Source organism: Drosophila obscura, unplaced genomic scaffold (genome assembly GCF_018151105.1).
Source record: "Drosophila obscura isolate BZ-5 IFL unplaced genomic scaffold, ASM1815110v1 contig_200, whole genome shotgun sequence".
Lineage (NCBI taxonomy): Eukaryota > Metazoa > Arthropoda > Insecta > Diptera > Drosophilidae > Drosophila > Drosophila obscura.
In genome coordinates this window covers 2,558,880-2,581,808 of record NW_024542791.1, presented here as the reverse complement: position 1 = coordinate 2,581,808, position 22,929 = coordinate 2,558,880, and the positions used below count along the sequence as shown (strand labels likewise).

The window sequence follows — 22,929 nt, the reverse complement described above, 5'->3', positions numbered from 1 at the left end:
ATTCCCGCCATTGTTTGACATTCAATATTTTGTGTGTGTGTGTTAGTCTGTGTGTGTGTGTGTGTGGCATAACAAAGAGAAAGCAAAGGACGAATTCCGCGTACGAAATGGAGACTAATTTAATTAATTGTTATGCAGCCAAACTTTCACTCAAACCTCACCACTCCACTTGCTCTATTTCCTCTTTCCTCTCTGCTTTCTCTGTCGTTTGTTTTGATTTTAATTGGTGTGACCACGCCCCCCATCAAACCCCCCAAAACCCTCAACCTCCTGTTTGCCGAAAAGTTCTTAATTGTGGGATTTTTTTTTTGAACCAATAGAGAAAAAATAAAACGTAAAGTTTGCTGGGAAAAAAGTCAACTAAAACCTTCCTTTAATGAGCTCTCCGAAAATCACTTTCACTTTGAGCGAAAAATTGAGGAACAAATTGTTTTATATTTGCCTTTGGTAGAGTTTATTTTTGTCTCCATTTTGTGCAGAATATTTGTCTCTCTATTTTTGGTAGAATCTATAATAGAATGAAAGTCATTTTGGCCAGATTTAGTCGAGTCGGGTTCAGGATAATCTAAACCAATGAAAGGCTCAATAATGAGAGAATTTCCATTTGCATGCCTAACCAGCTGAAGGGTCTGGGGTGTGTGGGTCAATTACAGTCACTGCCAATAGTTAACAGACAGGCCAAAGCCAAACCAATTAAACACAGGCCACACAAACGTACAATGCACTGACAGAAAAAGGAACGAACATATTTAGTATAGAGGAAAATAAATCTTGAAATTTCAAACTAGTTTTGAAAAATGTCTTATATATTTCGAAATTTATTGCTATTCATGATACTAGTAGATGATCGTCTCATAGTAGTAGTAGAGTAGATTGTGATCTGTGCTTTAAGTGAGTCTTAACTAAAAATTCTTGGCGAATTATTTATTGCTGCGCTTCTTCCATTTAAAATTATACTGTAAGCCCTGTAAGCTCTAACAGATCAACAGCGCTGTTAACGGAGAGGTTACAGCTGTGGTGTTAAAAGCGCAGCTCTAACAGATCAACAGCGCTGTTAATGGAGAGCGGTTACAGACTGTAGTGTGAACAGCGCTGTTGATCTGTTAGAGCTGCGCTGTTAACACCACAGCCGTAACCGCTGTCCATTAACAGCGCCCACTGTTACCGATCTCTGACGTGCTCGCGCTCGCTCTCACGATCCACACGGTTCGCCAGCGGAATTTGCTTATAAGCTAGACCTAGTCACCTACAAAACAGACTACAGAATAGACCGTAAATATATAACGTACCCCGATTTCTCTTCCATTCTATCCACCCTGCCTGAAACACCTTCCCAATTCAGAGTATATTCAGCAAATGTTTTTCCCAGTGTATAATAGCACTCCGATGGCTGGGGCAATAATTGCATTTTATTTTTAGGGCCAACTACGAATAATATTTGACTGCAGCATTGCTTTGGGCATCGGGTGGCAGCCAGAACGGACCTAGAAATGTGTATGTGGACACGGAGCGTGGGAAGCCAATGCAGTTGAGGTATTTCATTGAGGTCGATCCATTAACTTGCCGCTCTCCCGTTTCAGAGTTGTCTTGCATATGGCTGGAGGACAGACATTGCAATGCCATTGCAATGCCATTTCCACACCCACACCCACTGCCAGTCCCAGTCCCAGGCCCAGGCCCATTCGAACCCATTCGTCACTTGGATGGCAAACACAGAGTAAAGCAAAAGCTAATCCTGTTACAGCAACTGTATCAACGCCTCGCTCTAGGAAGGACGAGTACGAGAGTACGATGACGAGGACGAGGACGAGTACACTGCTATCAATGATGGCCAGTAAGTGGGGCAGACCACACCCACAGAGACAGAGCAGGCCACCCACTTTTGCTGCAGTTTATTTTGCAAGTCTGTGTGACATATATCAACATGCGGAGCGGCTGCACCTGCAGACTGACATTGGCATCGGCATATTCAATAAGCGGCATAACCAAAGAGCAGCCAGCCATTCAAACCGACCGAAGAGCTCTGGCCCTCGTCCCTGGCCCTGGCCCCGGCCCCGGCCCACACGGCGTATGCGCAACTTGCTGCCGCATAAGCGCACGTCAAGTGTTTGCCTGCGGCCACCTCTGCCCCTGCCCCTGTGGTGCTCTGCCCTCCATCACTCTCAGACCCTCAGACCCTCATAGCCCCTGCCAGTGCGTGCTGCAATAAAGTGACCATAAAGCATTGCCTTGATGGGTGCCTGCCTGGATGTGTCTTCTATAGCTGCTCTGGCCTACTGCTCCTGATACTGGCACACCTTGGGCCTGGCTGGTTCCACTCAACCACTCAGGCAATTATGTAATATGCAAATTGAAAGATTAAGCGCGCATAGAGCAGGGCCCAGGGCCCACAACTGCAACAACGAAGTGGGGGTGCTCTAGGTGATCAGAAATAACACGGGAAACGCTCGATAGGAACTCAGCAAAGTGAAGAGTGTGCTTCAGCTGTCGCTAGAGGGACAGATACTCCTGTAGATCCATCGATGCAAAGTGCAAGCCAGACTTGTGGCAGCATTTCCGAACGCACTGCATCTGTCATGATACCCTCTGCAAGCGTATGACAGCACCTGAACCCTGTACTAAACTTTTCAAGTATTAACTTCAGGGTTTTCAATGTAAGACATTGTGCGGTTCACCCTTCCCAAAGCAACATCTAATCGAGACTTTCCTCCTGCGAGTGTGCACTGACTGTTCCATTGAATGTTGGGCAACAGCAAAGTTATTTTGCCCTACCATGTCTCACTCACACCCGAAGGAAGTTCTCCCAGGAAATTGATTGCACTACCTTGGATTCCTTGGGCCACTAGGCTCGGATTGAGACCTCCTTGTACCCCCTACATGGTCTGTGGCTCTTGCCTGTTAGTTGTACTCGTCACTCAGCTGTCTGACGTCAGTGGCAGAGGAGAGCAAAATGAATACTGGGCAGAGGGCTGTGAGGGTGCGGGTTCGGGTTCGGGTACGGGTACGGGCTCGGGTACCCCTTGTCCAGCCCATTCAGTGTTTGGGTCCTGTTGTCTATTCGCTTGTTGGCTGTCAGCTGTGGTGGAGGGGGGGGAAACGATGGCTTCCCCCTGTGGAAATGTGCGGACTGCGGGAGCAATGGGGCCACAGCGCCAGAGCTGGGCCCTTTTATTAGCCAAGAACGTATAGAAATGGAAGCTTCATTTATTGCCACGACGAGTACACCAATTTTCCATTAAAATTTCACCCCATTTCGGGGTGAATATTTGTGTGTGTGTGTCTGACAATTGCATTTGCGCATTTCCGTTTCCGCTGTCGTTGTCGTTGTCGTAGTCGTTTTCTTTTTCCACTGCTGCCACTGCTGCTGCTGCTGCTGGCTCCTGCTTTTGGCAGCCACGAAACCGTCCTTGGCCGTAGCGACACCAACCACCCACCCACCCATCGACCGACCAACCCCCTCCCTTCTTAGCCACTCATAAATTGCCAGCTGCATTCATTCATATCTTGGTCGGCTTCCTACCCCGCCATGCATCATCGTCAGCGGCATCATCTACCCATTGAATTATGCGCCAATAAATTTGTTTGTTAAATTTCCCCTTGCCACGAATAGGAACCCCCCTCCCCATCGCCAGCCAGCCATGCCACTCCCCTATGTCTGTGTCGTCTGACTCTCTCTCGCCATAGTGAAATTATATATTTAATTATTCATTATTTTGGGGAATTATGTGCCAGTAAATTTGTGAAAATATTTGTTGAAATTCCTACTTCAGCAATTGCGTCATTTTGTCGCCTCTTTGGTGGCACACTCTCCCGCTCTCTCTGTCTGCCTCTTACTCCTTCCGCCTCCTCGGTCGGCTGGTTCTTTTGTGTGTGTTCATTTGTGCATTGATTATGCAACAACAGGATGCAACTGGCATGCAACAGTGCGTATGATTAACACTAAATGCGTTCCCTGTCAAAGTGCATAATTCCAACTGCCAATTGGCCAAAAAGAGATAAAGCTACAAAACAGTGAAAGAGCGGAGGTTAGGCGAGAGAGGGACAGGGACAGGGGCACAAGGATATGGTTGCAGAGTGCTCGCCCATCCATTTGCAGGCTGAGCACATAATTTTGCTTATTTTTGCAATTAGCCGGAAAATTGATGCTGCCAAATCAGAGCTAATTTTTGCCAGCGAGGGTGGTTCCAATAGAACCAAAAATAATTAAGGCCAATTAAGCTAACTTTAAGCATTTTTAGAATTTTTACTTGGTATTTTCAGCACCGAGATCCTTAAGCAATTAATGGGTTGAACAGAAAATCAAATGAACTTTCATACGATTTTTTATTCGTATCGATACTATTTCTTTAGCTGAATATATTTATATCAAGACAAAGTTGAATTTTTGCTACAAATTTTAATGATTGTTAGACATGACCATTTTTTAGATATTTTTGTTTTATGTTATGATTCTTAGTTTAGATATTATCTTCGGTCGAAGTACTATGAACAGGATTTCTTAGCCCACACCTGTGGCCAGCTCACAGCCAATCTTAGTCGTAGGCTTAGCAGCCAGCTAAGCAGCTCTGCTGTAAACTGTAAACTATAAACCCCACGATTATAACATACCGTTCCGTAATCCAATTCAGATTTAATGCTGATTTGAGCCTGTGCGTAATTTACGCTTGGATATTAATCAAGATTTTTAACACCACATAACCCATAAGCCCTGAGAGGGGGGGATATAAATTACGCTGTATATGACATGTCCTCCGGATAAACTGCCCTGAAATTATGTTTATTAAGGAATGAAGATTGGAGAAATGCATCACACATGGCGAATCTTCTATGCATAAGTGACACTTTCGCCCGTCCTTTAGCCTCATTTCTCTCGCTCTCTCCCTCTTTCTCTGTCTTTGGGTGGGCGAAAGTTTTTTATGGCGCCACGTAACTCAAGCAGGAAGAAAGGGGGAGTGAATGGGATGCCTGTGTGCCTGTGTGTGAGTGTGTAAAAAACTACTAAAGCAACCCACGTGAAAGTTATAACTTGGCATTAAATGCGGAAAACGGAACGTGGATAGCAGGGTGCAAGCACACACGCACACTAGCACACACACACACACACACGCTCCCCCGCCCATAGATACACACATTTGCAGCAATAAAATGCAGTTGACTGCAACGAAAGGAGGGCCGCACTGAGTGGGCTGAGTGTGGGCGTGTGAAGATGCTATCCCTCTGCAGTAACAACAATGATGATGATGATGACGATGATGATCAGGGGCAATGTGTTGCACATTTTGGTGGCAAAGTTGCGCAAATGTGTGAAAATTGTACAACGTACAAACAAACACACACACGCACACACACACACTGTTGCACAAACAAGAAGCGGTGCGGAGCGGTGCGGAGCGGAGCGGAGAAAATGGAAACATGGGAAACCGGAGGAAGCCGGAATCCGGAACCCGGAGGAACCTTACAGGACGAGTGTAAAATGCAATTGAAAAATGCCACAGTTTTGCATAAATCAGCAGGAAAGCGCCGAAAATGGCGCACAAACAAGCAACAGCAGCAGCAGGAGCAGCGGCAGCGGCAGCGGCAGCAACCGGATCCGGATCCGGGCCAGGGCACAGGGCACCAATAACAACATGCAGGAAGACGAGCAGCAGGAGGAGCAGCAGCAGCAGGAGGCCAGGAGGCAAGGAGCAAACAAACAGGACCGCAGGCAACCCGTAAACATGGCCCACATATCTGAGGGGCATGCCAAAAGAGAGAGAGAAAGAGAGAGAGAGAGTGAAGCAAAGAGCGTGCCATGCAGCCGCAGATATAATTTACTGATAATGCAATTGCCGTTTGTGCAGCGCCGCCACCGCCACCTGCTGCAATCCCTGTGCCGTCCCACTGTCCCACTGTCCTTCTGTCCAGCTGCTGTTGATGTTACTGCTGCCTGCTGCCATTGCTGTTGATGTTGCATTCCAGGCTAAGCCAACAACAACAGCAGCAGCAGCAGCAGCAGCAGCAACAGCAGCAACAGCAACAGCAGCAACAGCTACTTCCTGGAGTCCGGAAAAGCGCTGAAATGTGCAGAAAAAAATTGAGCAATAACGATTACGAGTATGCACTCAGCAGAACGAAGGTGGAATGCCCTTTTCCAAGGGGAGGGAAAGCTCACGAGGAAGGAAACCACATTAGCCTTGATTTTATATGGGAAGCAGAGACAGAAACTGGAGCGGATAGCGCTTATTGCTTCAAATTATGCGTAGCAGTTCCCCCAGTTCCTTCCATTAAATTGTTCCTTTTAGCTTTAATTCTTACTGAGTTCTTTTAGCCTCACGAACGAGCTTACAGGCTCTTTAGTCCTGGGTGTAAAAATATGCAAAAAACCCTTTCTAGCAATTGCTTTTTGTGGAGAAAGCTAATCGGAAAAAATCAGAGAGTCTTAATTAAAGATTAAGTTCTACTTAAGCACTCAGACTTTCCGCAGAGGTAAACTACCCTCACGATCGTGGAAGAGATTCCACCATTAGCCGCCAGCCATTCATTACAGTGATGTCTGGTTAAATGAAACGAGCTAGTTATTGCCCGGCGAAGGGCAGCCTGTCAAATATAGCGAACGTGGCGCAAACTGCATAAATATTGCAATGCCATGACTCGACGATGTCAGCGATGCCAGCGATGCCAGCGATGCCTTGGTCATGCTGCAGTTGACATTTTCGTCGCTTTTTTTTTTTTGCTGTTGCACTCTCCAGCCGCTCCCCTGCTTTGCGCACTTTCGACAACCATGAAACTAGAAGTAAAGTAAAGTGAAGTGAAGTGGTGCGGAGTGGAGTGGAGTGAAGTGGTGTGTATAGAAAACAGTTCAGTCAGCGAGTCGAGTCGAGTCTGACCGTGGTTGGGCTTTGCAACGCATACAAATTGCATTTGCTTCCGTTGCGGGATTCCAAATTAAAGCTCTCTCCCTCTCTCTCTCTCTCTTACCCTCGGAATTAAACTTAAAGCAGAGTTTGTACGATTGCCCCAGAGGAATGAGCGAAAAAAGAGCAATCGCTGAACTTTGAAATTAAGGGAAAAAAAATAACAAGAAGAAAAAAAAACCACAAGAACAACAAAAGGCATGACTTTCCATTAGAGTGAAGTGAAGCAAACGAAGCCAGAGAAAAAGTGTCGTTTGATTTTCAGCGATTCCCTCTTCATACGAAGGAAATTGGCAAAACAAAGCGCGTTTCGTCTGTTATTTTTTGTCTGCGCCAATTGTTTTTTTTATACCCTTTAGCAGTGGTGGAGAGAGATAGAGAGTATAGGACAATTAGTTCAATGAGAGGCACAGAAGAAGGCAAGTAAGCTGAAAGCATTCAACAGCCGAGAATACGAGAATATCATATCCAACTAGAAGCTTCTTGTATGCTGTGGAAAACCCAGAAATTTTCACACTATTCTGTACGAATTTTCTAGCAACCATCTGTCGAAATTTAGGCCTTGTCAGTGTGCCTATCCTCATGTAAATACGGCAGCAGCTTTATCTTATTAAAATCACAATTTTACAGGATATCCAACCCCTCGACTCTCAATGAAGTTCCCTAATTCTGGTTGTTTTCGCGTATTGTTTTTGTTTGTTTAACAATTGAATGACTCTGAAAGTTTCTATACGCGACCATGTACCATGTATAGTATAGGTCGTTACGCGTACTATTCCCTACTATTGTATATCATGTCATGTTGCCTTCAACTTTAAGCCCTACTCGTGCCTAATTAACTCAATTCCAGCTTCCCAGCTTCCCAGCTTCCCAGCTTTGGAAATTCTTCATTAGCTGGAAGTCAAACTTTACGATATGCGATTATTTCAGTCCAGTGCCTTGGCTGCTGTGCTGCCACCGCCTGCCTTTTGGCCTTTCAGCCTTTCAGCCTGCCAGCCAGTCGGATGCCTTTATGAAAGCAGGCTGGCCTGCCGCTGCCTGACGAGGTGAGTGTTTGTTTTATGAGAGAAAATAATGGGTACTGTACTCCCCCATGCGGCACATAGCGCCACCACTTCAGCTGCCCCCTCCCCACACACACCAGCACCACTGAGCATAATTGTTTTAGCCCGAGTTGGCAGCAAGTTTTAAAGGTGTGGTTGGCATTCATACAGCTACCATGCAAAAATGTAGACCAGTGGGGTATACTGTCTAAGGTACAAAGAAGAAAGAACCACGTATTTAGCTACTATAATATTACTGTTCAGATTTGATTGATAGTATATCCACGAACAGGAATATTCATTGCATATAATGAGAAGAAAAAAAAAATTTGAATTTTGGAACCAGATCGAGGGAGATTTAAGCTCGCGAAGGTATGATATTTGTCTATCTAGGCAATCTTATTTATCACTGATATATTTTAGCTATAAAAAGTTTCGGCTTTGAAAATCCTTTTTATTCAATCCTTTTGGTATTACGCCTACAATTATCATACTCCATTACGATTTGTAATTCATTTTGTAAATATTTCATTCAAAATTGAATCATTGGAGTTTTTATGTTTTTCTTATAGCGTGTACAAACTTTTAGGTCTCTATTTCTGGGGATTACTATTACTATTTCATAAAAAAAATAAGTTTCTTTACCTATATATATTTTAAAAATGTATTCAGACATCAATTAGAGGTCCCAGTTGTTAGAACTCATTAAAATCATATTAATTTGAGTATTAATTAATAAAAAAAAAAATTATTAATTAATTTAATAAATAAAATATGTACAATTAATCGGATTAGTGGGAATCCTCACAGTCTAACATATAGATAGAGGAATATGCTTTCAACCTATTTTGGATACCGCCCAAAGATGCCATGCACACGCACACCTTGCTTCACCTGTCCTGTGTAACATACACCCCCCCTCCGCCACTCATACTCAATGCATAGTCAGGGGCAGGGCGAGTTATGACACTCTACATAGTTCGGAACAGATAACTATTTCCCAGAGTCTGGAGAGACTCGGAACTAACTATAATCTTGGCATTTCCACTACAAATACACAAACAAACAAACAAACACACACAGACACACGGACACAAAACATTTTCTTTAGCTTTCGCACGGAAAATGCATACTTTTGTGGCTGTACAAGGGTATACACATACATACACATACATATATAGTATATTTTTGCTTCAGTTGTTGTTATTGTTTAATTTGCGCAAAATGTTGTCTGTTTTCTTGGGCGGTGCTCCTGGGGGTGGGGTGTTGGTTGTGTGGTGTGGGCCATTGTTGTTTTTGGACGGGAATTTGCATTCAAAATTTTGCATTGTACTAATGTTTGTTGTGTTGGCTTTCACATTTCCATTACACTAATTCATGTATTTTATTACACTTCCTTGCTTGCTTGGTTGCCTGCTTGAATTTGCTTTTGCCTTGCTTTGCCTTGCCTTGCCTTGCCTTGCCTTGGATTTGCAAAAGGCTTTAAAACATTTTGTGGCAATGGAAATAATTTATGCAGGCAGCCTCACTGTTTAATTGCCACACAATATGCATACATACATACATATATATCTATGTATATATATGAGAGCTGCAACAGTTGCAAAGTCGTCGCTGGGGCTTGCATATCTTCCAGCTGAGTAATATGATTATTAGTTCCACTCTAAGGCACAAACACAGACGCATTATAAATCTCACCCCCTAGCTAAATCCAACTCTCTGCCACCCACCCACTCTCCCTCCATCATCATCATCAGTCCTTGCAGTTCTGAGACCTGACTCACCGACCACTAAATTAATGCCAATCCACAAGCAGCTCGTCTTCTTCCACACCAACCAACCAGCCAACCAACCAACCGCCTGACTGACAATAATTATGAAGCGGAAAAATATAATTTTTATGAGGGTTCCCCTTAAAATACACTTACGTCATTAGCCGTATAATAAATCCCTAATTATATTGCATATTTTGTAGCATTTAATGGCTTGGGGGAAAACTTTATACAATGTGGATTTGTTCTGCTCAACTTTTGACTCGAATAAGGTACGAAATTAAATATAATTGCAGCTAATTAAGTGAAGTTTTTCTGTATGTAAGAGATCGTTCAACTTAAGTTGAATTTTTTGTTTAAATTCAGTTTAAAATTTACAAAAAATATATAGCCTGTAGATCCTTTTGCTTATACAAAGAGCTATTCTCTTTGGGAGAGAGTAGAACTGCTGCCAATGATTCATTCAAATGTCAATTACATGAACTTAAATCCAGGCCACGGGATCAAGGCAGTGGCAGTGGCAGTAGCAGTAGCAGCAGCCAACACAGAGGGAAGGAGGCACGAGCCTATTGTGGCATACAGTTGACAAATTCAATTAAATAAATCTGTGAAATTCAAGGAGGAATTACTAAGCTCCCAGCTTGATATTTGGCTCAAAGTGAAAATTACGAAACACGCAAATATTTGCTTAAATTAAACTCGTGCCAGATTCTGTTGAATGTTGTTGATGTGTATGCGGATGTGTACAGATAAATGTATGTATGTGCTGCTGCGTTTGTTTAACTAACATTGTATCTCGCCGAGAGCCTTCCTGCAGCTGCCTGCCTTGGCTACTGTTTTATCCATAAGGTGACGCAATTGCCTCAGCTTCTCCTGGCGCTCTTGTATCTCCACCATGGAAGGATACAGAGGCAACTGCAGGGACCTGGGGTAGCTGCCTTTGAACACCAGCGAGTACTCAAAGTTCCGCATGTGCACGTTGTAGGCTTCGATGCTGTCCATTAGGTGCTTGCGCGTACGCTGCCATCGCAGCTTGGCTATGCTCAGACGCTCGGCAATATCCTGTTGCCGACGTCGGTACACCTGCAGTTCGTCGCAGCGTTCGACTTGCAGGTCAAGCAATCTCGCATACTTCTGGTAGCTGCACCTTTGGCTCCTCACACGCTGCTGCAGTGAGTGCAGCATTTGCTTCTTTCGCCAGGTGTCAGTGCACAAATGACTGAACCTGCGCTCATAGTCCGAGGACTCGTCCAATAATGACTTCAGCTTATCCTGGCAGTTGGTTAGCTCCTGCTGAAGGCTGTGCCTTTGTTCCAACTGCTGCTGTTGCTGCTGCTCCTTAACATTGCTCAACTCCAGCTGCTTGGGCTCCAGTTGCAGGGCTTCCAACTCCTGCTGCAGTGCCACGATATCATCGGAATTGCAGCATTCCTTTAGTAGTTCATTACGCTTTTGTTGCTCTAATTGAAGACTTTTTTCCGCTCCTTGCCACAGTTGGTAATCCCTTGCCATCAGCACAAAGGTTTTCTCATCCAGTGACGAGTCCCCCACAAAGGGAAAATCACAAATCGATACGCCCCGTTTTGTGGCGACGACTGCAAAATCCAGTAGAAAGTCCAGCAAGTCCAGTACATGAGCGATGACATGCTGTGTTCCCGGCATCAACAGCCAGCTCCTGTTCACCTTCTTGGGATACTTGAGCTGCTGCAGAGCATCCATCAGCGGCTCCGCATAGCAGACGTTGCTCATCGACCCCGCCGCTACCCCAGAGTGGGGCAACAAATGCCTCACAATGCTCACAAAGTCCGCAATAGTCATCTGGCGCAGCCGTTGCTTCGTGCTGCTGCCCCAACCCTCTAGCTCCTGCTGTAGATAGGCTGCGAGCCTTTCCAATTTCGGCCCCATCGACTCCTTGCCCTGCACGTGCCGGAACTCCAGCCGTCGCTTTGTTATGCCTAACTTGGTTATGTGGGGTGTTTCCCTCTCTGCTCTCGATGCAGATGCGGATGTGTGGGGGAACAGCTGCTGCTGCTGTTGCTGTTTGGGATACGAGAAACCAATGGAGGGCACCAACAGCCTGTTTGTGTTGATGCCTGGTATTGGGGATTTGTGATTTTGGCGACCTATTCTCGTTGCGGAAGCTGGCCGACGACTGCTCCTGCTCTCCCTCTCATCCATCCTTCGCCATCGCTCCAGCAGCTCCTTGGTGCGCACTGGCTCTGAGCAGGGTATGAATGCGATTCTGGGACAGCTATGGGTGTAAACCATTTTTGGGCATCAAACTTTTGCTTTGTCTTTCCCACATTGTTGAAACATTTTACATACCGCATCTCTGGTGTTTTGGTCGTGTCTTCACTGTCTGTCATGTTTCCGCATGCGGGGGCCGATGGTGTACGGACTGCTCTGGATGCAGATCCAGATGCAGATGAGACCTGACGCTGTCTCTCCAGCAATTCCTTGGTGCGCAGCGGAAGCGGTTCCAAAAATATGGCAGTGCTGGTGCTGAAATTTCGAATCCACAAAATGTTACATTGATCTTCACGTACGCGAAGTATTTACGAACCGCATCTCGGGAGTTTTTTGTTGGTCCGCTTTGGATGCGGATTCTGTGCGGCTCCCCTGACGCTGTCTTTCCAGTAGTTCCTTGGTACGCAGCGGACGCGGTTCGGAAGTCAGTGCAAACCTGCCAAACCTGTAATCTCGCAAATAATACATTTATTTCCATGTAATCCAACTGTTACCCACCGCTTATCTGGTGTTCTGGGTATATCCAACAAATCTGGAGTTCTTTTGGGCATCTCCATCCTGATTTTGGGTGTTTTTTTTCTCTTATTTTCAGTGTTTTTTCTATATTTTCAATCTGTAGCGCACAAACGATCAACAGCTAGAGATGGAGCAACCGCGATGGAAATATCGAAAACACCTATGTCCGAAAATATCGATACAAACAATGGCAAAATACTATATTACCTACTATCGAATGATCTCGATAACAATACACATACTCGACGTTAAATTCAAATGTTGGACTTAAATAGATGCACACACACACATGATGAGAGGCATTTAAACAAAGAGAGCCATCACTCCACACACAAAACGAAATAAAATATGCGCTGCCATGCTATGCAGGCAATCAAACAATGGCACATCCATGGAATTTGGGGTCTGGTTAACTGCATTTTCAACCAATTATGTGCCGCCGCCACTTCGCTTAACTTTTATGAACCTTTAAAAATTGTATCCGTTGGCAAAGGCAACGCGAAACGCCAGGCAGCCAGGACAGGACAGGCCACACTACAAATGCATAAATCATGAATGAAAGTGAAAATTGGTTGCACCTACCAGGTGCTCCCAGGTGTAAAGGCCACACACCTACACCTACACCTACACACACACACTGTCCTCGCACGCTGAGAGGTGCCACCATGCTGGCACCATGGATGGCATGGCTCTTGCGCTTTTTGGGGGGCATAATTACAAAACAATACAAGCGACGGGGGTGCCCAGGCGGTGAGAGAGCCCTGCAGCATCCATCCTGGAGCCGCACACCCACCCCCACCCCATGCCTGCCGTGCCCAGCGGCAAGCAACAAGCAACATCAACAACAAAAACAGGAGGCAGAAGGCAGAAGGTGTTCCCGTGTTGGTTTGGGGCGTGGTTGACTTTTTATCTGTTTGTGTTTGTTGTTGTTTTGACTGCTGCGTTTTTGCAATTTAACCGCAATAAATAATGGAGAAGCTTGTTAAATTTCGCCGCCGCCGCCCCCCACACACACAAAACTCGGTGGGAAAAATGTAGGTTAGGCCACGCCCATTTGTAACTATAACGATGATGTTATCACTGGCTCGGGTCTCCATCGCCTCTCCACTCCACTTCATTTGTGGTCGGATGCTGCAACCGATTTGGTGGCTGGGCTGGTCTGCTGCTCTCTGGCATGGAAATTCCAGTGTTTTTCCGCGCATATTTAGTTATACAAAAATGCAATGCAATGCAACCAAAAATGCGCTAAAAATAATTACATTTATTTGCCGCATCAGCAGATTTGAGAGGCCTGACTAAGCATACAAATGTCGATGGCTGGGACATACATCCCTCCCAGGAGGCAGGACATTGCAACACCTTCTCTTCCGTCTCGTATATCACTAAATAATTTTGCATTTATTTTATATAATACAGTACACATTGCATTAAACTAAATAAAATCTATTTAATATATAATATATATCATATATATTATTATATATATATCTATATATAATATGTAATCCGTACCACAATTAACTCTTTTACAACACATTTCCATTCGCTTCCACTACCGATTGCTCACGCTCACATATACGACGAGTATAATCATAATCAGTAACCCCTTCCAAGAGGATATTCTCTATATATATACTATTATTATTATTATATATACGTGTACGCATCATCGCCTGCCATTTGATCCGTTTCGCGTCCTCTCCTCTCCTCCTTTTCTTTCACTACTTTATTAGCTTTTTGTTAACAACAATTATTGCTATTTGAATTTATTATTATTGATTTGTTAAGTGTATTTTGTTTGCCTGTGTGTTAAAAATCCTAAACATATTTGTTTGCGGTGTGTTTCTTCTTCGGTGTTCCTCTCTCTCTGTCTGTTTATTTGTTTGTTTGTTTGTGTGGGTGATATATATATTTAAAATATAGTTCTATATATATTTATATAGTATTTGTGGTGTGGTTAAACATTTGAACATGTTAAAAACAGTTTTGCCTTGGCGGCTAGTAAACCCAAAGAATTTCCCCCGCATCCTCTAACAATTGTTGCCATTTTTTTCTCGTGTCAAACTATTTACATTAAAATTATGGGGACGGGGCAGCAGTAAGGGCGGGGCAAGGGGACCAGGGCTCGTTGTACAATTGAACTAGAAGCAAGGTGGTGGCGAGGGGGATCAGTAGCAAGTGTGATAAGGGGGGGCTTGGGTTGTTGCAATCTTATGGCAAAATACTCAACACTTTCGGGGGTGCGATTGCAGGCGGTGTGGGCGGGTGTAAACAATTATAGATTATAGATTACAGATCTTTTTAGGTGGTAGGCGAACATAGGAATTATATAGACACGACACCACACGACACGACATACATACATAAATACTTCTGCTGCTGTGTGTGTGTGTGTGTGTGTGTGTAATACATATACATATACATTCATACATACGTAAACGTAAACGTAATAATAATAACAGTAACTATATCAACGCAACATTTGGACGTTCGTTCGGTTCACAAGGATATAGGGTGAGGGGGGGTGTGTGCATGTATGTATGTATGGGGGGATGGTGGTGGGGATGGATGGATGGGACAGGCGCTCAATTGGAATTAAACATTAATCAACAAACCGACCACAAATCAACTGCCACTCATTCCTGGCAGAAGCCCTCAGTCTCCTCAATGGCAAAGGTCAACTTCTCCACCAGCTGGTCATAGCTTTTGTACGGCGGCAAATCCAATCGATTGAAGCACGTATGCGAGCGCGGCAGCCACGTCTCCTTGCCCACCTTCTCAATGCAGAAGCGTTGCGGCCCATTGGAGCCCATCAGCTCGGCAAAGCCACCCACGGGGACACGACACGTCCCCGTCACAAACTGCAGCAGACGGGCGCGCTTCTCGTTGTCCGTTTCACGTACAAACTACATATATGGATAGGGATAGGGGATTGGATTAATGGGGAGTAGAATGAGTAACCTTTTGAGCACTCCACTCACCTGCCAGAACCAGACGACCTGCTTGGAGTTGCGATTGTAGTGCCTGTAGATGGTATTGCGCTGCCAGTCCTCCACATCCACATCCTGCATGCCGCACAAGATCAGCTCCAGTTCGCGCTCATCAAAGTACTTGAGCCACTCCAAGGGCACAACCTCATTGAAGCCCTCCAAGAAGGTTTTAGTCTGCTGCTCAATGCCACTGCGGAGGGAGCAGAAATAAAACACAATTAAAATAAGCATAAAGATGAATCGTTTTCGGCTGTTTTCTTACCGTGTCATTCGCCATTCCGTCATAAGCGTTATGTACTCCTCCTTGTTCTCCTCGTTCACGCGCTCCTTTTCGCCATTCTCCTTGAGCTCGTGATGGATTATCTGGCCCAGGACTTCGAAGTCCACGCTGAACCACAGCTCCAGGCCACACTCATCGATATTGTTGTCCTTGACCCAGATGAGCGAATTGTAGAACTCCGGATCGATCGTCTCGATGTCCTTGATGGTCAGCTTCTTGTTGAGCATCCGCTTGTAGAAGGGCATCGTGAAGCCGCTGTAGATGAAGCGCCCGTGGTACAGGGCCATGGCAATGAAGCGTCCAATGAACTTGAAGTACTGCAGATGGTCGGGATTCACATAGGAGGCGGGATTGATCTGCAGACTGTAGTTATTCTTGTTGGCATACTCGAACAGGCAATACATGGGATTGAGCACCTCGTGCGACAGCAGGAAGAACCACTCCCTGGAGACGCCGCCATAGTCGAGTCCCTCCTCGCCCCGGAAGATTATGTACAGGCGGCGGCGCAGCTCGTAGGCGGGCAGACGCATTATCTGATGGTACGAATCCTCGAAGAGCGTCTGTCGGGTCACAGTTATCTTGATATGCGACGGCAGGGCGTTGCTCTGGCACAGGTATCGAAATTGCGACAACTTCCAGCGGAAGCTGCGCTCATAGGCACGCGGAACGCCATACACGCCCTTTGCGCCCTTGGGCGCACCCGGACGCGGATCCTCGAAGGTGGTTCGCCTCGTATTGTGATCCACAAAGAAGCGCTCGCCCGCCGCCGTGTAGCGTATCTCCCAGCCGGGCGGCAGGGGGCCCTCGTTGATGAGGCTCACCTCCTGGCCCTGGGTGCGTGGATCCTCCCACTGGGTGGTGCGATTCTTGTGGTTCACAAAGTACACACGATTGTCCGATTGCACCTTCTTCTCCCAGCCATCGGGCAGCACACCCAACGCATCCTCATCGTCCTGCGTCACCGTGGCGGTCACCGCCGTCGGCTGCTGCTGCTGCGAGTACAGATACCGCTGATTGCCCTGCGACACCACGTGGGCCCGCTGTCCCTGCCAGTGCTGGAAGTGCATCAGTCGCTCGCTGTTCGGCCGCTGCCAGGTGGTCTTCCTTGTGTTGTGATCCACATAGTAGACGCGTCCCCGTCCATCCTTGCGTATCTCCCAGCCGGGCGGCAGCGGTGTGGGCTTCTCCCAGTATGTAGAGCGCGTATTGTGATCCACGTAGTAGCGACGCCCGTACTGATCCAAGCGTATCTCCCAGCCAGCGGGCAGCGGTTCATCGTCCGCCGGCTGTGGCTGCAGCTGCGGATCTGTGCTCTGGCTGACGGGAAGTCCAATGCCCGCCTGCTGCTGTTGCTGTGTATCCATGGGTACTCCCGGGCCCGCTGGCATGTACACACCAGCTGGCTGTGGCTGTGGTGGATTCTCTGGCATCACTCCATTGGCATAGACCTGCGTCATGGGCCGTGGTGGCGGCGCCACAACGGGTGCTGGCGGCTGTTGTGGATACGGTGCTGTTTGCGGCACAGCCGCTGCTCCTCCTCCGCCGCCACCATTGACCATCCTCAGGGGTTGTGGTTGCTGCTGCTGCTGCTGTTGTGGCGCCTGTTGCTCCCACACGGGTGGCCCTAGTATGGCCGCTCTAGTATCCACACCATTCGGACCCGGACCCAGGGAACGATTGGCCAGTGGCTCCGGATTGCTATTGCTATTGCTCGAACGCAGCCGCATTCGGGCCCTCACTCCGCCGTAGATCATGCAGCTACGGCCAGCGGCGGCTGGATCGCTTAGGGCTGGATTCACCGCCTGGACGGCATTGCCATTCTGTTGCAACTGCAGCTTGCTCATGTCCAGCTTCAGGCCGTTCAGTATGGCCACAAGTTCGCCGCTTTTGGTCTGTCGATTGTCCGACTTGGAGGTGACAAACAGATCGATGGTCAGCTCCAGGAACTCGCAGCGTCCGTTGTAGTGCTGCAGTATGTGGGCCAGATTGATGATGCGCTCCCCCAGCATGGCATCCTTGCGGAAACTCGAATGATCCAGCACCTTAAAGTGCAGCGTGGAATTGGGCGTAATCTGCCAAAGGGGGGAGGGAGGGAGTGAAAGTGGTTAAGAGTGTTGCCCCAAAGGAGTTTAATTTCTGTTTTGACTCACCAGCACTGTAAACTCTTCGTTCCATTTGGGCAGATAGCTATTCTTGACTTGGTCCGTCTTGCGCTTACTTTTGCTATCGATCAGCAGCTCCACATAGGGATTTGGCTTGAGGAAGCCATTGTTGCGCAGTGATGCCTCCTCGACTGCAAAGAAATTTTGGGGGTTTAATTGGGGGTTTTCCGATTGAACTGTTTCCTTGGGCCACTCACTTGTCACGCTTAATTGATGATATCCTTGATTGACAGCACTAAGGCCGCCACTGCCATTGCCACCACCGCCACTGCTGCTGCTTAAGCTGCTGTTGCTGGCACTGCTGTTGCCACTGCCACTTGCCACACCCACACCTGCACCCTGCACACCTACACCCACTGGATTGCCCACATTGGCTGTGGCCACGCCGCCGCAATTCAATGTTTGTCCGCCCTCAATGATGCCACCTGCACCGGAAGCTGCACCTGCTGGCAGCCCATTTCCATCGGCCATTTGTGTTGCTTTTTATGCGTGTGTGTGTTTTGTCGTCTCCTTCCGACTGGACGCTCCTTCTGGGCGCTGCAAAAACAGAAAGAAACACGCAGAAGATGTGAATTTCGTACATGGAAAAAAAAGCACCCAAATTGATAAGAACTGATAAGATTGTGGGGTGAGGTGAATGGTTGGTGTGCCGCCACAATGGAAGTTCAAGGTGCTAAATATATGTATAATTAAATAGTGAATTTCCAGGAACCAAACTGACTTCCGTTGCAACAAAGTTTCCACGCCGATTCCACAGAGGATTATTTTGTGGCTGATTTACTCTTTAGATCACGTAAAGGCTTTAATCTTTTTGGCAGCTTTCGCGATAATTAAAGCTCTCCACTGTATATCATTACGAAAGCGAATACCGATAAGATAACGCTGTTTAACTATAGTACATATATATGTATATTACTCGCAGATGTCAAGCAGTATCGCCCCCACAAAACAAACAATAAAAATAGCCTACACTTTTTGCAATGATTCCTCGAACTGCTTTGGGTAGAAGAAAATTCCCCTGGTTTGGGTTTTCTTCGATTATAAGTTAGCTTATTAAATATTACCACTGCACATGCCACACATCACGGGGTACAAACAGTGCGTATCATGCATGTATGCACAGCACCAGGGGAAACAAATGTTGAATGCCTTTCTCGATGGATTTCCATCCATAAAAAGCTAAGCCCAAAACCTTGCACAGACTTTTAGTTCTGACACGGACTGCCCATTAACTAACGATAAAATCGAAATGTGTTCCACATCGATCTATGGAAAGTGAAACCTTAAGCTTACTCCCTCCCTCCCCAGCCCCCCGCCGACCCAGCACATCTGCAGTTCTGTGAAGCACCCGCACCGCGTGTTATTAATTTTTCGCCTTTAATTTGCGGCTGTCATGGCATAGTCGTACAATGTATGTACATTTTCCCCACCAATGGGCTGGACTGGTCATCCATAATTTCGATAGCAAACACCCAGACACACAAGCCGTAAGCAGTGCACACACATCAGCAGCACATCAGAGGCAGACAATGGACATGTACATACAATAGAGATTGTATAATAATAATACTCCGTGTATGCGGTGTGGGGAGGGGTGGGGGGGAGTGTTGTGACTCATCAACAACGGTAAATCGTATACAGTTTCGATTGTTGAATGGACATGGAATGCATATTGCATATTGATTTGATTGGTGTTTCATTTGCTTTTGCTGGGTGGTGCGGGCTGCTGGCTGCGGGCTGCTGCTGCTGCTTCTCTTGTTTATTGAATGCACAATTTTGTTGGCGATATCGCCACCTCAAAAGCATTTCGGAGAACACGTGAAACAACCGTAGACAGGCGTACACGTACATACACGTTACACTTTTGTGGGAGACGACGACTACGACGACAGTTTGTTCAATTATTAAAAACGATCAACTGTGGGGAGGCTCTAGAGACAGCCTGTGATTACATGGAAGTGTGGTGCATAAAACACGACTCGAACAAAGTCTGTTTGCTGATATTTAATGCAAACAATCAGCCTGCTGGGGCACATCATTTAGAATGCAATTAGCACTGGCTTTCCCCCATGCATTGACAGCTTTATCTTGCGTAAATATTATGTGCAGAAGAATAAATCTTATCAACAAAAATGTCGAAAGTTCATATATAAAAAAAAAGAGTTCATATAATAAAAACAACAAAAAGTCCAGCTCCGAGTATTTCTGAGTATTTTGAATGAAAGATTCATCCGCTAATTAGAATTATTTATTGTATTTTTTATTTGCCAATTTAATGAGCAAATGTTTTAAGTATTAATTTCAAAATCGGAAAATTAAAAACAAAAATACCAGAAAATTAGAGAAAATAAAGAATATAAATCTTGCACAAGGCACGTGCATGATATTCATTTCTGGTTGCATGTATTATATATCGGATTGTTATGATTTCGGCTAGATAGGTAGATTTTCGCTTTGTGTATACCTTGATCAAATATCAGCTTTATATAAGGAAAATTGTGGGTTCTACAGCATTTGGGCGCAGTGTAAAAAAGCTTGAGAAGATTGCGTGATTTATCTGGGATTGATGCTAATTCATGCTTTGATTTTCTATAATTTATAGTCTCCCATCAGTAGACTGACAGTCTGTGTACCAGTTTGTAGTATCTGTATAATTTTTGTGATCGGTGGCACTTCCTCTCGATTGTCAGATACACTCAGATACACCCATAAATGATGATTCATGGGTGCCACAGCTAGAATGTTTATTCGTGCAGAATATTCTAGAACTTAGATCTAGCATGAAATATTGCATATCTTGACCATTAAAACAATATACCCCCACTAATACCACTTACTCCGTAATGACGATAATAAATACTTGAAACAAAGAATCGAAGAGTCGCCTGATAGGGGAGGACTTATCTGTGAGGGAAGGAACAGGCTGCGTAGCGGCAGCGGCCATTATGGGCAGATTGAGTGCAGTGCAGCAGGAAAAGCAAAAATGTGTAATCAGCGAGGCGAGACGCGAAGAGAGAGAGAGCGACAGAGACAGACACAAAAACAGTTGCAACAGCTGGCCCGGGTTCCGCAGCGAGAGAGGGGGCTGAGAGGGGCTGAAGTTGTCAATAAATCAAGCGACCAAATGCATTTTTAGCTGCTGGCGGGTGGGGTGGTGTGTGTGTGGGGGTGGTATCGGCGTTAGTGCACCTGAACTACACACACACACACACACACACTATCAACTTGAACTTCCATGACGCTGGCTGGCCGCGGTCGCTTCTTTATAGAAATAGAGTATCGACCGATTGGTACACGCACTAGCGCACCCACACACATACGCCGCCACTTACAATTACAGTTACAAATATTCGTGGTCATGTAACGCACGCCAAAAAAAAAGCTGCTCCCTCGCACACACACACACATGTGCAGGGGTGTGGGTTGGTGTGTGTCACTTTTTGTTTGTAATTGAGGCAAAGGTCGCGGCAGTGTATGTACCGCCCGATGCGGCCCTAGCCAGAAACACCTCTTAGAATGTTAGCCACAGGGAAATTCCAATGCACAAAGGTGTTTGTTTTGCATGCCCGCAAACAATTTCCATTTTCATGTGTACTAACTGGGGGCACTGGCGTTTTTTTCTTCTTTCTTCTACCTGCGCCTTCTTTGCCGTCGTCTTACCTTCTTCTGGCGCTCTGCTGCTGCTCCTCGTTCGTTCGTGTGTGTGTGTGTGTGTTCGTGTGTATTGCTGGTTTGGTTGTTGGTGGGTTCTGGGCCTGGTTTTCTTGGCTGCTTCACAATTGCTCGCGTTGCGAATTTGTTGCACTTATATCCGCCAAGCAGAGGGTTTTCCACTGCGTACTTGCTGGTAATTGATATTTTAAAACTAATAGTTTATTTGAAATAACATTGTATTGTTTTTTTGGCTTTGCAGGCAAGCAACAGTGTGACCGTGACGATAACAATAAAAAATACCATCCGGCCAAAAAACAAATACCATTAAATACCAATTCAGATTCGAGAAATACCACTTAAATACCTCACCATAAAAACGAGACTTAACCCACTTAGCACCCCTCTATTTAAATAATAATAATTTTATCCAATTCATCAATAATTTTTTTCAGGATTGGCTAGTTTTCAGAACTCTTTTTCATTGGATTGTTTGCATAATAAGGTTAAACATAATAAACAAAAACGGCCAAGGCATAAAACGTAAGTGTGTACGAAATGTGTTGTTGCTTGTCAAGCAACTTTTTAAATTAATTAATTAATTATTAATAAAGCTTCCATTATTTTTCCCGTTAGATACATGCGGCTCACACCACGAAAAAGAGGGGAAAATCATCACGAAAAAGAGAACAAATTTTGAAAAACCAAGTCGAAAAATACCAGTCTAACGTTAGAGATGGGTAACTGAGGAAGTGGGATAGATATTAACTGATATATCGATACATGTTTTTGTTCGATATTGATATGAAAAACAGCTTCTAGGGAAGTGGATGGAAGATTAGAAGCACTATTTCACGGATTGAGGAGCGGAATCAGAATCATAACAGACTAGACCGTTGGATAATTTCCACAGTCGATGGATATATGTCGATGACATTATCGGTGGGAAGTCGGTAGGTGTGAAATATAGCCACACTTAGAGATGGAACTAGTTCAAAAGAGTTGCCACAAAGTTGGAAATTGAAGCGCTGAATTTGAATATTTAAATAATTGCTGGACAAATTTAAACATGAAAGAAATTTTGCTTTTTGCTTTGTTTTATGATAATAAAAGTTGAAAATATTTTTGTAAGCCCCTTATTTTTAAGAGGCTCTATATTTCCCTTCTGTAATTCATTTGGTGTTGAATAATAGTTCAATTTACAACTTTTTGTGGCTTGAAAAATTTCCATGGGAATTCGAATATGTTTATGACACAGATGTTACTTAATAGTCTGCATTTGATACGTTTCAGGTTTTTATTACATGTTATATAGTTTAAATAAATACGTTACTGCAGACCAACAACGCACTAAAAGTGAAATTTCTTGAATTTA

General features: G+C 45.3%; 2 protein-coding genes across 3 annotated transcripts; both read right to left on the bottom strand.

The window, feature by feature from the left end:
* Positions 1-9,886: 9,886 nt before the first annotated feature.
* Positions 9,887-12,655, bottom strand: LOC111076039 (kinetochore and Eb1-associated basic protein). The gene is made up of 4 exons (XM_022369629.2): positions 12,454-12,655; positions 12,272-12,391; positions 12,034-12,210; positions 9,887-11,959 (listed from the first exon to the last, which is right to left on the bottom strand). Exons 1-4 carry the CDS (start codon positions 12,510-12,512, stop codon positions 10,492-10,494), a joined length of 1,824 nt encoding a protein of 607 aa, XP_022225321.2. The 5' UTR covers positions 12,513-12,655; the 3' UTR covers positions 9,887-10,491.
* Positions 12,656-13,956: 1,301 nt separating this feature from the next.
* Positions 13,957-21,837, bottom strand: LOC111076702 (E3 ubiquitin-protein ligase Su(dx)). Of its 2 annotated transcripts, none has more exons than XM_022370596.2 (6): positions 21,564-21,837; positions 18,101-18,440; positions 17,892-18,034; positions 15,724-17,813; positions 15,453-15,651; positions 13,957-15,377 (listed from the first exon to the last, which is right to left on the bottom strand). In XM_022370596.2, exons 2-6 carry the CDS (start codon positions 18,372-18,374, stop codon positions 15,108-15,110), a joined length of 2,976 nt encoding a protein of 991 aa, XP_022226288.1. In that variant the 5' UTR covers positions 18,375-18,440; positions 21,564-21,837; the 3' UTR covers positions 13,957-15,107. The 2 variants fall into 2 exon arrangements, with proteins under 2 accessions (XP_022226288.1, XP_022226298.1); XM_022370606.2 differs by lacking the exon at positions 21,564-21,837 and adding an exon at positions 18,625-18,715.
* Between the last annotated feature and the right edge of the window lie 1,092 nt (positions 21,838-22,929).